Here is a 14,939-nt window from a genome sequence, read left to right on the forward strand (position 1 = left end):
ACAGTATAACAAGTGTAAGAATGTTCAAAGGCCCCAGTACATCTGCACCCACCTCTTCCTTTTCTGGGCTTTTAACCTTTATAGAATTTTTATTTTTTTTCTGTGTGAGTAATAATACAGTAATACTTAGCTCATCTAGGGCTGGATCCTACATCCATTCAACTCGATGGCACAACTGCCATGAATTCTGTTGGTTCAGAACTGATCTGAACAGTGCTCATCTATAAATATTGGAGCTGGGTGAGTATCATTCACCTCAGTTTCTCCCAACCGTAAAGTGAGTTGAGAGGATGAGTTTCTTGCTCAAGGTCATGTGGCAGATCAGACCAGAACCCAGATCTGTGGTTTAGCTTCTTGCTGAGAATACATGTCCATTTCCTCACAATTGCACTCAAAAGAAATACCTAACTTCACATCTAATACTCTGCAAGTGTAACACATTATACACACAAGCCATTACATGTGTATGTTAATTTGTAACTAAGGTCCGAGTGAAGGTTTTTTTGGTTGAGTATGATTGCAAGAAATTGGGTGTGTGCTTTGAGCGTCCTGTGTTGGATCTGAAAAAGTGAGTTTGTGCAGCTGCAAAGTCTGTGAGAGTGTTTGGGCATTAATTGGGTAAGGTCTCTGAGTTGTGCTGGATGTTGATCCTAATGTTACCATAATGTGTGGTTTTTCTGGTTTTTGTGACTGTGTAAATGGGAAGTACACTTGAGCAACCCTAACTCTTATGTAACTATTTTCTTGTGTGGGATATGAACGAAGATCAGAAAAATTCCTCCCTAGAGGGAGGAAGCTCATCTCTAAACTTAATACCACAAAGACTTTAGCAACGATTTTTTTCACTACTAAAATTCACTTTTTTGCCTTCTGCGGAACAGAAGAGAGTGTAATGGGTTTAGATCTCAAAGAAACAGACATAAGTTGTTCAGAATCATGTTTGAGAGACCTCGTCAGCTTTGCTAGTCCGGTTATGACCATTATACAATTTGTTTAAATAAAAGTAAAAAGATAGGTAACAAATACTATAATTGAAACGAAGATGTTGGTAAAACATCCATCTATGTTTGTTCTGACAAGACTGTTCCAATCATGAGTCACTGATATAGAAGTAAAAGATAACAGAGGAAGGAAAATGTTCTCTATTTGCCACCTTTGACGCCTCCTCAATTCCTTTCCACTACACCCTCCTCTCTCTCAGCACCAGATATTCCTGGTGCTCTCAAAAAAGAGCCACAAGATCTATAAACAGAACAAACTCTAAAGCCTGTGGCTTTTTTAGGAGGGCGGTAGGAGAAAGCTTTACAGTCTTTGTTCTCACTAAAGTGGCCAATCAAAACCAGCTAGCAACTATATTTAAACCGAGGTCAAATAAAATTTGCTTTACAAATGTTACTCAATGTGCAATGAAGATGGGGCTCTAATTGACAAAATTCAGCTCTAAAAAGAGCACTCTGCCATCTTCACACTTCCTTTACCTCATATTTGACAGCTCAAATTATGGCCCTCTCTACACACGGCAATGGTCAAGTTTAACAAAAATGCAAACAGCTGGGCTACGTCTACACTAGAGACCTTGCAGTGGTATGGCTGTACCACTGCGCCGCTGTAAGGTCTTCTGTGTAGCTGCTCTATGCCAGTGGGAGAGTGCTTTCCTGTTAACATAATTAAATCACCGTCAACGAGCAGTGGTAGATATGTTGGCAAGAGAGCATCTCCCGCTGACATGGCGCTGTCCACACCGGTGCTTTTGTTGGTGTGATTTATGTCGCTCAGAGGGTTGTTTTCTCACACTCCTGAGTGACATAAGTTATACTGACAAAAGTGCTTGTGTAGACACAGCCTTCAAATGTGGCTGTGCTGAGCTGCTCTATGTGGGGCTGGAGATCAAACTGCATTACAATACAATGTAAAAACGTACACTGACTATCCATTTTGGAGCCCCATCATCTAGCAAACTTAACCGCTTCCCTCTGTGGATTGCATGGGAAGAACATGGCTTCTATTAACAACTGTGTGATAAGGTTCTGTTATTAATTGAGGGCAGCTTCTAAATGAAGATACATGGCATTATTTAAACAATCAAGTGTTGTTTTATATCCTGATGTACTTCAATTAGTGAAAACAATCTCCCTGCCAGGTTAAGATTAAGGACCTGCTGCGAACCCCAGAAGGGTTTGGCTATGTGGCTTAAGGTGTAAACAGCAGCTTGTGCTGGGCTCAGGATCGACTCTAGGTTTCCTTAATGTGTTTTCTACAGGGTGTTATTGAGCACTTCGTCAGAATAAGACAGTCTTCCAGTAGGGCTGTGGGTATCTTATTTTTTCTTTAATTCAATACACTATTGAGAAAGCTTCTGAATTTAATTTTTCTGTCTGTCTGGCTTGCAGAATTTACATAATTGGTTGCTTGTGCAGTATTTCTCTGCTATTCTTTTTGATATCTCTGTACTGTGTGAAATGTCTTAGCAATTCCCCTGAGGCCATCTTGTCAACAGTACAGTGCATGGTCACCAAAGCCACAGCCCTACAGGAAAATGAATTATCATAGTGCTGATGGAGATGCAGGTGACTGGGGAAAAATAGCTTTCAAAGCTAACTTACTAAACTGCCATTCTCTTAACTCCCTGGGAAATTGCCCTCCACCCACCTTTCTTTTCAAATCAGCCCAAAGAGATGAGCATGGAATCAGGAAGAGTAAGGATTTATTATTATCAGAGATCCTTAAATAAAACCAAACACCTTAGATAGTACCAAAATGTATCATGGTCCAAATGCTGCAGTCTTTAATCCTTACTCATGCGCAACTTCTATGAAAGGATTATGGATCAGTGAACAGGAAACACAACTTTTTAGATAGGAGACATTTCTCAAGTAATCTTGTTCATTAGCTCAGCCCTTGCTTTTACAAAAATAGGAGACAATCCTGCAATAGTCCTCAGACATGCAAACAGTCTTGTTGAAATAAGACTGCTACTGAACATAAGGGGTGTAGGCCCATGCTACTTATTTACATTATATGTTGAGTTATAGATTATCCTTCTAAATTTCCCTTGAACTCTGATGTATATAGCACTCAGACCTCTGTGCCATTAAAACACAAGCTAGTGAGCCCGTTATGCAAAAAGAAGACTTTAAAAGTAAAATGACGCTCCCCTACTGTGTTGCTGTCATTCACTGACATTCTGTTGAAGTCCACAGAATGTTAGGAAGTAGCGGTACATTCAGCCGCACAGCAGGTGTGTCCCGTTTGCAGTGTTCAGCACCCATCAAGTGTTTAGTGTGCTAGGTAAAATTACCTCCTTTTCTCTTTCCACAGAAAATAAACCTGCGGTCATTCGGCTCACAAAGTTTCTGTGAGTAGGCTAGGATACTCTTCCCATTTATGATGAGATTAACGTTCAGAGACAGTTCCTTGATGTTGTGTCCTACGCAGAAAACAGAAGAAGAGTTCAGGGAGAGAACTGTTTGGAAATTGAGCTATTATTATTTACTTTATAATTAATGTATTAATTAAATGAATTAAATAATTAGTTTATTATTTGTTTTAAAAAGATCCTATTCTTTTCTTATTTAGGCCCCAACTCCACTGAGGGTTCCTGAATCCATAGAACACTATGCAATACAGAAACTGCCCTGTAATGTCCCTGGTGGTAGAAAACAAGACATGTACTGAATGAAGAGTAGCTTCCTTTTGAGGCTACTGGATTCAAACCTTGCAGTCAGGGGTTGTGAACAAGCATGTGCAATGATTGTAATATAACCCTCAAATTTGTCTTGCTTGTGATCCCCGAAAACAGACCTGCCCCCAGAAGTCTTAGTGCTGCACACCAGTGAGCCACAGCAGCTCAAGTGTTATTTCACAGTGTGGTCGCTCTCACTCTCTATCTAGGCTAACTCCGGAGGAGTGAAGACAATACACAAAGGACAACCCCCTGCCCAAACAAGTTTACAAGTGAACAGGCTGACAAAGGGATGGAGGGAGGGGAACCAAAGGCATGGGGGTGGGGGCAGAGTGAAGTGACTTGCTCAAGGTCACGTAGCAGGTCAGAGACACAGCTGAGAAGAGAATCTATGCCTCCTGAGGCCCAATCTGTGTCTGAGCCCCTGGACCCTCGCATGAGAGCAATAAACCCTCTCATGTTTTATCAAAAGCACTTGATTATTATTCATTAGATCCTCTTTAACACCGACACATGCCCAGTGAAGTATCTTATTTGTAACACTCAAAAACAGCACTTTACTTACTTAAGATCATTGCAGCTCTGATGTCAAAAGTATTCGTTAAGATTTTGGAACAACCATCGATGCTAAGAGCAAAATCTTGCACGGGATCTGTCAAAAGGTAACAGGCAATTGATTTTTACTTTTATTTCCAGTGCATGGGAACTCTACTTCATAAAAAATAATGATAAAAGAATAGAATCCTTATGAAAATCAAGTCATACATATTTTCTTTGAAATTCTCCCAAACATAATCCCCAAACTCCGACATCGTGTGGCAAAAGGATTAGACTGCTCTGTGCCTGTTTCACTGACATCACACTAATCCCAACTACGTTTGCTTTCAGCCGGAATCCTTTCCCCCTCCACCTTCCTCCTTTCTAGCCATTAGGACCTGGCCAGTCCTTAAATTATTTAATACTTTAAGGCTTTGTCAGCATATCCATTTCTGATGCTGGGTGTCGACAACAATTGCAGCTGAGCCAGTGCTGAACCTGGTTTAACTGCAAGCGTAGACCACCGGTTCCCAAATTGTGAGTCAGGACCCCAAAGTGGGTCGTGACTTCTTTTTAATGAGATCACCATTAGACTGGCATTAGACTTGCTGGGGCCAAACTTACACCACCCGGGGCGGAAGCCCTAGGGCTTCAGCCTTGGTGGCAGGGCTCAGGTTACAGGCCCTGTGCCTGGGGCTGAATCCCTTTGGCTTTGGCCCCCCATACCCAGGGCAGTGGGACTCGGGCAGGTTCAGGCTTCGGTCCCCCCTCCTGGGGTTGTGTCGTAATTTTTGTTGTTAGAAGGGGGTCACAGTGCAATGAAGTTTGAGAACCCCTGGCACAGACCAAAACAAACCTGTTCAGAACATTTTAGAAACCATGGTTGACTTCAGGGGAAGTTGCCTGGTGAATGAAAATCAGGTCACTTAGTGCCTAGCTAAGAACATAGGAGCCTAACTTTAGGCTCCTATTTTTTGAAAATCTTAGCCCGGGCTTTGCATGTGACATTTTATTGATCTGGAAATGGTGGGATAGGGACAGTTTCACATCTTTGTAATTCTAGCGGGGAGCCATTTCGGGGGGCAAAGTGGGGCGGGAGCGTCTCCTGAGTTTCATACAGGAGGTGTGCGAGCTCCCAGGTGAAGCTACAGCAAAGCATTGGTGTGAAATGTAAGTTCTGCAGAGGAAATGTGCCCCTGGGGCAGGGAGTCAGTATTTTGTTTACAAACAGAGGGAGGGCGATTAAGACAAGAAAGGGCTGGTGATTAAGTTAAGGATCTGGAAGTCTACATGCATCCATCGAAGTGGTATTCACCCACGAAAGCTTATGCTCCAGTACGTCTGTTAGTCTATAAGGTGCCACAGGACTCTCTGCTCCTGTAAAACAGGAATCCCTGGGGAAGTGGGTGGGTGGGAGGGAGGAGGTTGTTTTAGAGATAACACAGGGGACTCAGAAATAATACAGCCAAGCCCTCTGGGCCAAGGTTACACTCAGAAAAGGTGGAGATTTGGGGACATACATGAAACGAAGGGGCCAAAACCCAGGGAAGGGCTAGCAGTGGTATAGAGAAGTTCCCACTCTCCTGTGGTACTTGTGTGGCCCCATCACCATAGTATCTGAGCGCCTCACAAGGTCTAACCTATTTCTCCTCAGCCCCTTGGTGAGGTAGAGCAGGGGCACTGAGGCACACTCATTCTAAAGGCCAGATTTTCAAAGGTATTTAGGCACCTAGTGGGATTTTCAAAAGTGCCTAGAAGGTTAGGTACTTTGTAAACCCCACTAGATGCCTAGCTGCATCTTTGGGTGCCTAAAAGGTTTTGAAACTCTGTCCTTAACACACTGGCCTGAGATCATGCAGGAAGTCCATGGGGGGGAGTAGAACCCAGGTCTTTCAGGGCTAACTCCTTATCCAACAGACCAGCCTATCTCTCTGCTGCATGCTGCAAAAAAAAGAGGACTCTGATAGATGGGAGCCAAACCAAGGCGGCCAGTTCTCTGAGACTCCAGGAAATGGTCCCAGGAGGTTAGGATGGATGCCATGGTTGACAGCATGAAAAGCAGCACAGAGGTCAGGAAGGATGGAGAATGAGAGTCAGAAGAGAGGAGATCGCTTAACTCCCAAGAGGTGGCAATGCCTGCTGTGCATTTTAACTGAAAATCATTTTGTTTTGTCATTTTTTTGTTCTAAGTTCGAGAAAAGGAAGGAATCAGAAAGTGTCATAAAAGTATCAGATGTGTTTATGCCTCAAATTCTTAGGGTTTCAGCTGTATCCAGGCCAATTCCAGAACAAAGAATAAAAATTGCATCCGCAGAGTCCATAAAGTTGACGATTATTATCATGATTTGTATTATTCACTGGGCACCATCTGTGTGCTTATAACTGTTCAGAATATACCAGAAAATGTAGTCCCTGAGCCAATGTGTAGCCCTGGATAAGATGGCTGGGATATTTAAGTATGAAATACATAGTTATTAAGCACATGTTAATATCTAGGAGGAGAGGCACCGATGGCAATAGAAGTTTTACTGGATTAAGGAGTAGAAGAATTGACCCTCCAACTTTCTCTCAAGAGGAAGAGCTGCCCAGAGCTCCTGTGCCTGTTTATTTTCCTTTCCTGCCTGCAGTGGCCCTGATATACCGTAGAAGTCTCAATGTTTTTCTCAACTTTAAAATATGGAATTTTCTTGTTGCTTGGTTTTAAATATTCTCTTGTGAGAACTGCAACTCAATCACTGTAATGTTGTGTTTAAGAGCCTTTTGGAAAGTAACTAGCCTTTAAATAGAAGTTAAAGCAGTATTGCCAACTCTCATGATTTTATCATGAGTCTCATGATAATTGTTTTCCTTAAAGCCCCAGCTCCTGGAGTCAAGTGGATATGTGATGATTTCAGAACACAAGAATGGCCCTACTGGGTCAGACCAAAGATCCATCTAGTCCAGTATCCTGTCTTCTGACAGTGGCTAATGCCAGGTGCCCCAGAGGGAATGAACAGAACAGGTAATCGTCAAGTGATACATCCCTTGTCACCCATTCCCAGCTTCTGGCAAACAGAGGCTATGGACACCATCCCTGTCCATCCTGGCAAATAGCTATTGGTGGATCTATCCTCCATGAACTTATCTAGTTCTTTTTTGAACCCTGTTATACTCTTGGCTTTAACAACATCCTCTGGCAAGGAGTTCCACAGGTTGAGTGTGCGTTGTGTGAAGAAATACTTCCTTTTGTTTTTTTTTAAACCTGCTGCCTATTAATTTCATTTGGTGACCCCTAGTTCTTGTGTTATGAGAAGGAGTAAGTAACACTTCCTGATTTGCTTTCTCCACCCTCGTCATGATTTTGTAGACCTCTATCATATCCCCTCTTAGTCATTTCTTTTCCAAGCTGAAAAATCCCAATTTTATTAATCTCTCCTCATATGGCAGCTGTTCCATACGTCTAACCATTTTTGGTTAGGCAAAACAGCCCTTTTCTGAACCTTTTCCAATTCCAATATATCTTTTTTGAGATGGGCGACCACATCTGCATGTAGTATTCAAGATGTGGGCGTACCCTGGAGTTATATAGAGGCAATGTGATATTTTCTGTCTTATTATCTATCCCTTTTTCCTAATGATTCCCAAAATTCTGTTGGCTTTTTTGACTGCTGCTACACATTGAGTGAATGTTTTCAGAGAACTATCCACAGTGACTCCAACAACTCTCTTTGAAATCTCTCTTGAGTGGTAACAGCTAATTTAGACCTCATCATTTTATATGTATAGTTGGGATTATGTTTTCCAATGTGCATTACTTTGCATTTATCAACATTGAATTTCATCTGCCATTTTGTTGCCTAGACACCCAGTTTTGAGAGATCCTTTTGAGCTCTTTGCAGTCTGCCTGGGACTTAACTATCTTGAGCAATTTTATATCATCTGCAAATTTTGCCACCTCACTGTTTACCCCTTTTTCCAGATCTTTATGAATATATTGAATAGGCTTTGGCCTAGTACAGATCCCTGGGGGATGCCACTATTTACCTCTCTCCATTCTGAAATCTGACCATTTATTCCTACCCTTCGTTTCCTATCTTTGAACTAGTTACCAATCCATGAGAGGACCTTCCCTTTTATCCCATGACAGCTTACTGTGCTTAAGAGCCTTTGGTGAGGGACCTTGTGTAAGGCTTTCTGAAAATCTAAGTACACTATATCTATTGGATCACCCTTGTCCACATGATTGTTTACACCCTCAAAGAATTCTAGTAGATTGGTGAGGCATGATTTCCCTTTACAAAAACCATGCTGACTCTTCCCCAACAAATTATGTTCATCTATGTGTCTGACAATTTTGTTTACTTAAGTCATAACCAGTTTGCCCAGTACTGAAGTCAGGCTTCCTAATTATATTTTTACACTTCATTTGCCAGAGTTTATGCTCCTTTCTATTTTTCTCACTGGGATTTAACTTCCACTTTTTAAAGGATGACTGTTTTGCCTCTCACAGCTTCTTTGCCTCTGTTGTTTAGCCATGGTGGCACTTTTTTGGTTCTCTTACTATGTTTTTTAATTTGGGGTATACATTTAAGTTGAGCCTCTATTATGGTATCTTTAAAAGGTTTCCATGCAGTTTGCAGGGATTTCACTTTTGGTGCTGTACCTTTTAATTTCTGTTTAACTAACCTCCTCATTTTTGTGTAGTTCCCCTTTCTGAAATTATAGCTTATTACCAGCTGGAGAGTAGGATGGGGGGGGGGGGGAGAGAAAACCTTTTCTAGCGATAAACACCCATTTTTTTCATGGTTTGTGTGTATAAAAACAAACGTCTTCTGTATTTTCCACAGTATGCATCCGATGAAGTGAGCTGTAGCTCACGAAAGCTTACGCTCAAATAAATTGGTTAGTCTCTAAGGTGCCACAAGTACTCCTTTTCTTTTTGCGAATACAGACTAACACAGCTGTTACTCTGAAACCTTTCAATTGTTGTAATCAAGAGTTAGAAACAAAGTAAGAATATACATTAAAATTTTAAACCTAACCAGTGTCCCTTAAGTGACTTGACATAAGATGTGAGAACATGTTAGTATTAGAGCTAAGTGGGTCTAATATTTAATTCTTTTTTTTTATATAGGAATTAGATACAGTGCTCCAATCAGCTAATTTCGAAGTTATTATCTGCAAAAAAAATCCTAGAGTTTTCAGGTGCCTAAGTAGCCCCTGAAATTGTGGTTAAAGTTGCCCCTCTCCCTGCCATCAAAATCTGAAATGGCGCCCCAAGCTGGAGTCAAGATTGTCTTCTGTGAGGCTGGGTTGCTGTGGCAGCAGTGCATTGTGTCCAGTTTGAATGCGGTCTTTACAATGGTCCTCCCCTTCCCACAAGTTTAAACTATACATGTGACTGGAAGGTGGGGCAAGCAGGGATGAAAGCGTGGAGGGAACCTGTAAGTAATGAAGTCCGGTGACTCAAATGCACAAATGGAAAGGAAAAAGCAAGAGGCAATGAAGAGAAGAGGGGCGAATATCGTAAAAGAAACCCCAAACAATCCTAGACCGGGGAAGCATGTAAGCTCTCCAAAGGACCACCCGAAACTTAATTTCTGTTCTTAAAAATAACTATAAAATAAAGCAGTGAGACAAAAAGGCAATGATATTTGCCCAAGGCTTCATGCCAGTGAGCTGCATTTTATTTTTTCTTTCAATGAACAAGTCCCTTTAGTTGTGTGACGGACTAGAAAAGGATGGTGCCAAGGGAGCTGTTTAACAGTTACACAAGAGTCAGAGGGACCTGATAGCTTGGTTTCTTTTTTCTTTCTGTCACTTCTTGTTTTGCAACTTTGGTTTCAAAAGTCATTACAATGAGGTGAAAAGAGTCATTTCTTGCTCTTGTGGGAAATATGGTTTTAGACTTCTCTTTTCTCTAAAGCATCTAGGGCCTCCTCCCCACTTTTCTCTGTCCCCTCTCGGGTTGGTTTCCTCTTTGCTTCTGCAAGTGAATCTCTCACTTCTGTATTTAATGGAAAGTGTGATGATAAAGTGTAGGAAGCAGCTGCTCAGATTTTGGACTAATCAGGAGTCAGTGGCTCAAATGTATCAACCAGCATTGCTCTAGTTGCAGCTGCCACTGCTTTCTGTAATACGTTGAGCTTGCATAAGAGCTACAGATGGTTGAATGGTTAAAAGTCCCAACAGTTAAGTTTTCATCGGGGGACACGGTTACAAAATTATATTGCAACAACTACAGTTTGGTCTTGCTCTTTTAAATGGGATGGGTCTGTTTTTTAACCATCTCACTGAATCACGGCCCGAAGGCTGGTCAAAATTTTTTAGTTAAAACTGTTTTTCAGTGGAAAACTGGGTTTTTGACAAAATGAAGTTCTTCATAAAAGGTGTCTGCTTTTTGTGGAAAAGGTTGACTTTTTGTTGAAAAATTGAACTTATGGGAGTTGCAATTCAGGTGCCTCATGCCCCTGTTCTCCTTTATGGGCTGGGCTCTCCAGCCGGACTACATCTTCCACAATGCGCTTTGGCCATGGAACTCCCCATGAGACGCCACAATAGTTCTCCAGGAGTCAAGACTGTGGTGCATCATGCAAGGTGTAGTCTGTCCAGAGACCATGGCTGTAGAGGAGAATGGAGGTCTGAGGCACTCAAACGACAGCTCACATGAGAATCTGCCGTGGAATTTCCCAATAGAAATTTTATGGCTTTTGACTTTTTGCTGAAAAGTCAAAACTTTCCACTGGGGGTGGGGACACACATTTCTGACCATCTCTCTATGGTACATCAGTCTAGAACTTTACAATCCAACATGATAGCTCTGTAGTGGAGATGGGACCTCTTGGTAACCATTCTTCCTGAGTAAGGAGAAGGTAGGATGAGCTGCACTGCCAGTGAGAAGCAGGCAGAGTGGGTGCAGCTAAAGGAACCTAGAGAACCCAAAGTAGGCTTTTTTTGTTGTTAAATAAAGATGTCTGCAAATTTTACTGTGCCTGTGTAGCTATGTAGCTGAAAGGAGAGACCATTCTGCTTTTTCTATACTGGCCCTTTAAATGTGGAGGAATCCCCTGGCTCCTACAGGAGCAGCTGTCATTTCCATTTTCAGATGCACAATGTTCCAAGAGTGAATCAATGTGTTTTGTCTCATGGAGACTTTATACTTGTTCTTTCTTGTTTGCCTCAGTCAGAAGTGACTCATTTAGACTGAAAAAAAAATATTACATGTTATGTCTTTCACATACCCAAAGCAAAAACATTTACCGTTTTGACTATAAAATACACGATGATTCCCTTTCCTGCAACACTTCATAGTGCACAGTACTGTATGTTCCCAGATCCCAGTCGTTCCTCCACCCACTCCTTCAATCTGTTATCTCTTCCATAATTAAAGCTAAAAACTCTTCTTCAGGTTTCAGATAGTTTGCTATTCCAGTTCAGCTTTGATATGTTACCAACATTTGAAATGATTATTGAAATTTTGCAAAAACATGTAGCTTTTTGCAAGTAAATGCTTAACGGAAAAATAGGCATTTTTATGTCTTTATATTTTAGCTTGAGATGGGTCTGAGTCCCAGCATTTGGAACTAGATCTGAACTTTCTCAAGGCATTGGGGTGTCTAGATCTGCAGTTTTGGGTCAAGCCTATCTCTGGTTCTGACTACTTTCACATGACTACTTTCAGGTACAAATACTCAGCTAGATCCTCAGCTGGTCTGAATGATTGACTACAGCTGAAGTTCTGTCCCCTTCTTTGAACATAATAGGACCCACGGATGCTACTGAGGTTTCGATTGTATTCAACATTGAGTTTGCAGCTTTCACCAGGGCCGCACTGCTCTTTGTGAGCTAGAATTTGGAACCCCTTTTGACTCTCTGCTATTCATCAGCCATCAGCTGGAACACTCCTCACTGATCTGACAAATCAGATACAATGGCACTTCTCTCATTTCACTACTTCCTGAATGTTTATCGGGATATTCCTTGCAGTCCATATTTATATATAGATTGCCTGGCACATTGCACGCAGTGGCACCATAGTGCTGGATTTTAATCTCGTTTGACATTTCTTGTAGCCGGTAGGTGAATTCTATTGGATTACTCTGGAAGAGTGAGTAGACCATCTCCAAAATACTGTTGTTGGCGTTTCAAAGAAATTCACTTGCTACAATTAAAAAAAAGATGTATTTTTCTTGCCTTGTTTTCCTGAGCAGGCCTCACATCGGTATGACTACCACAGCATTGCATAGGTGCTGCTACACCCCCTGGCTTGAAGAGGTTTCCATCATATCCAGGGTTTACAGTTTGGTTCAAAGGCTCTCAGCACCTCCACTATACAAATTGCTCCAGCGCTCCTGCAGCATTGCGGAAACTGGACTGCCACAGTGGAAAAAGGTCTGTTCTAATCATTTTGATGGTCTTTTCTAGAATTGTGCCGGTCTTTTCCCCCCCTCTTGTTGACCTTGCTCTGGGTTCAATTTCACCTTGAAGTAATCTGATATTGCCCCAAAATACCACTGCTTCCAAGTCATTATAATAAATGAGTGCAGCAGATTAGAGGCAGCAATCATGTGAGCTTTGTGGTGCTCGTGTGACAGAGTTCACATCTCTGCACATCTCAGAGCATTAGAAAAGCTCGCCAGTGTGATTCTGGTACCTTTCGGCCTTTCAAAAGCACACTTTTGGGAGCTGATAAACAATGCGAGTGTATTGTATGACTTTATTAGGGTCACACAAGGACAGTAAAGTGCTGCAGGAACTGGAAATTGAGCATGAGGGTAAAAATACTAGGCACTTAAACAGCACTTTTCACCTTCAAAGCTCTTAAGAAAACTAACCCTCACAGCATCCAAGTGAACAAAGGAGATAAAGAATAATTAACTGCTTTGGATGCCATCATTTATGCATTCCCTCAACACTTCCCTTTTAATGTCTATTTGAATAAATTAAGCTGAGAGAGAGATTTAACCCGCAGAGAGAGATTTGAAACGCAGTGGAACCCACTCATAGCGAACTGAGACGGCCTCTGTTGAAGCAGAATGAAAGTCTCAGATTCTGCACATGTACACTCTATTTGATGAACCTCCACTTAGGACTTGCCTTCACTCCAAAACTGAACCATGCTGGAACATGGTTGTGAAGAACGGAGTTAGCTGACGCAGTGCTGATGGTGACTTTGCGTTCAGTGTAGAGCAGAACAAATTGTATAACTCACGTCCACTAATGGTGATTAAACCCTGGGTAGCTCTGCTGCTGAAAGGGTTTAATCATGATTAGCTGACACCAGGCTGAGCACACTGTGTCCTGGTCTACACTGACCTCAGAGTCATGGTCAACATTGAGTTTGCTAACTTGAATCTTCAAGTGCAGGTTGGCGTTTCACTTAGCTCAGAGATGCACACTGAAACCCAGTGCAGAATTCCTGCTGGGTTTTGTCTCCAAAACCACACAACATTTGGCTTATGTAGGCATCATAGAGGTGGAGTGGGAGGAATGTCACATGTCTTTGGGGCTGCAAAGGACCTGTGCACCCTACTGCAATAGTGCTGCAAACTTGTGTGATATTTATTGCATTACTTAAAGCCCCAGCTCCTGGAGATAAGTGATTATGTGTAAATCTCAGCTATCATTTCTGAAAGAGTAAGTTTCTAGCCCTCATTATGGTGGCAGAGAAAAGCTTGAAAATGTGCAACTGAAAGTCTCAAACCCAGAAGATCCTAAAAAATGTAATAATTTTTTTAAAGCTCATGATATTCAAGCTGATGTCATGATTTTTTTTTTAGTCTGACTCATGAGTATCAAACATTTGGGGTTGGCAATATTGCAAGTAGCAATTACGTACAAAAGGGCTGGATTAAGTGTGGGCACTACATGCTTACGCCTGAGGTCTCAGCTCCCAGAGTCAAGTGATTATATCAGAATTGAAAAAGGGAAAGTTTCTAGACCTCACTGTTGCCAATAAAAGCTTGAAAAACCAGGCTGAGGTTAAGGGTATGTCTACACTAGAAATGCCACAGCAGCAGTGTAGTCGCTTACTACAGTGAAGGAAGGGATTCCTCAGTCACTGTAGTAAATCCACCTCTCTGAGAGATGGTAGCTAGGTTGACGGAAGGATTCTTCTGTTGATCTAGCGCTGTCAACAGTGGCCCGGCTTAGGTTGGCTTAATTTTCCACACCCCTCACTGATGTAGCTAGGTTGACCTATGTTTCAGAAGTTAGATGAGCCCTAACTGATGCACTGTCTGCCTAAGTCCACATCTGCACCAAGTTAGGTCAACCCAACTACATTGCTGAGGGGTGTGAAAAATCCACCCCCCTGAACAACGTAGTTAAGCCAACCTAACCCCTGGTGTAGACAGTGCTAAGTCAACGAAGTGTGGCAGGAGGAGAAGAATGCAGTAGACTCATCCTATCCACCCACCAATCAGATTTACCAGTGTAGCTGGGATTTGTACTGAAGGCCCCCTATTGCCAGTCCTGGTATGGAAAAAGAGACCCATGCTGCTGCTGCTGCCTCTGGAGTGGGATGGGTCTATTGTGGGGGGCAGAGAGCAGTATAACACCAAGGGTGCACTGACGGTGGGGGTGGGAGGCTGTGGGGCAAAGGAAGGGCTGTGGAGAAGGCCGGGTCTGGTGGTGAGCCTAAGGTATGAGATTGCCTTAATCTGGCCCTGGCACACATTCATAGGTGAATACAAAAATTAGTGGTTGCTGAGCAGTCACTGGCGGCCATCAGCCAGCTCCT

General features: G+C 42.3%; 1 protein-coding gene across 1 annotated transcript in view; it reads right to left on the bottom strand.

The window, feature by feature from the left end:
• Window positions 1-14,939, bottom strand: part of LY86 (lymphocyte antigen 86) — a 32,740-nt gene that overhangs the window by 7,677 nt on the left and 10,124 nt on the right. The window contains exons 2-3 of the mRNA XM_077810679.1: window positions 4,248-4,334; window positions 3,299-3,427 (exon numbers count right to left, since the gene is read on the bottom strand). Coding sequence (XP_077666805.1) covers window positions 3,299-3,427; window positions 4,248-4,334 — 216 coding nt within the window. The remainder of the gene's footprint in view (window positions 1-3,298; window positions 3,428-4,247; window positions 4,335-14,939) is intronic.

Source organism: Eretmochelys imbricata, chromosome 2 (genome assembly GCF_965152235.1).
Source record: "Eretmochelys imbricata isolate rEreImb1 chromosome 2, rEreImb1.hap1, whole genome shotgun sequence".
In the NCBI taxonomy this organism is placed as follows: Eukaryota; Metazoa; Chordata; order Testudines; family Cheloniidae; genus Eretmochelys; species Eretmochelys imbricata.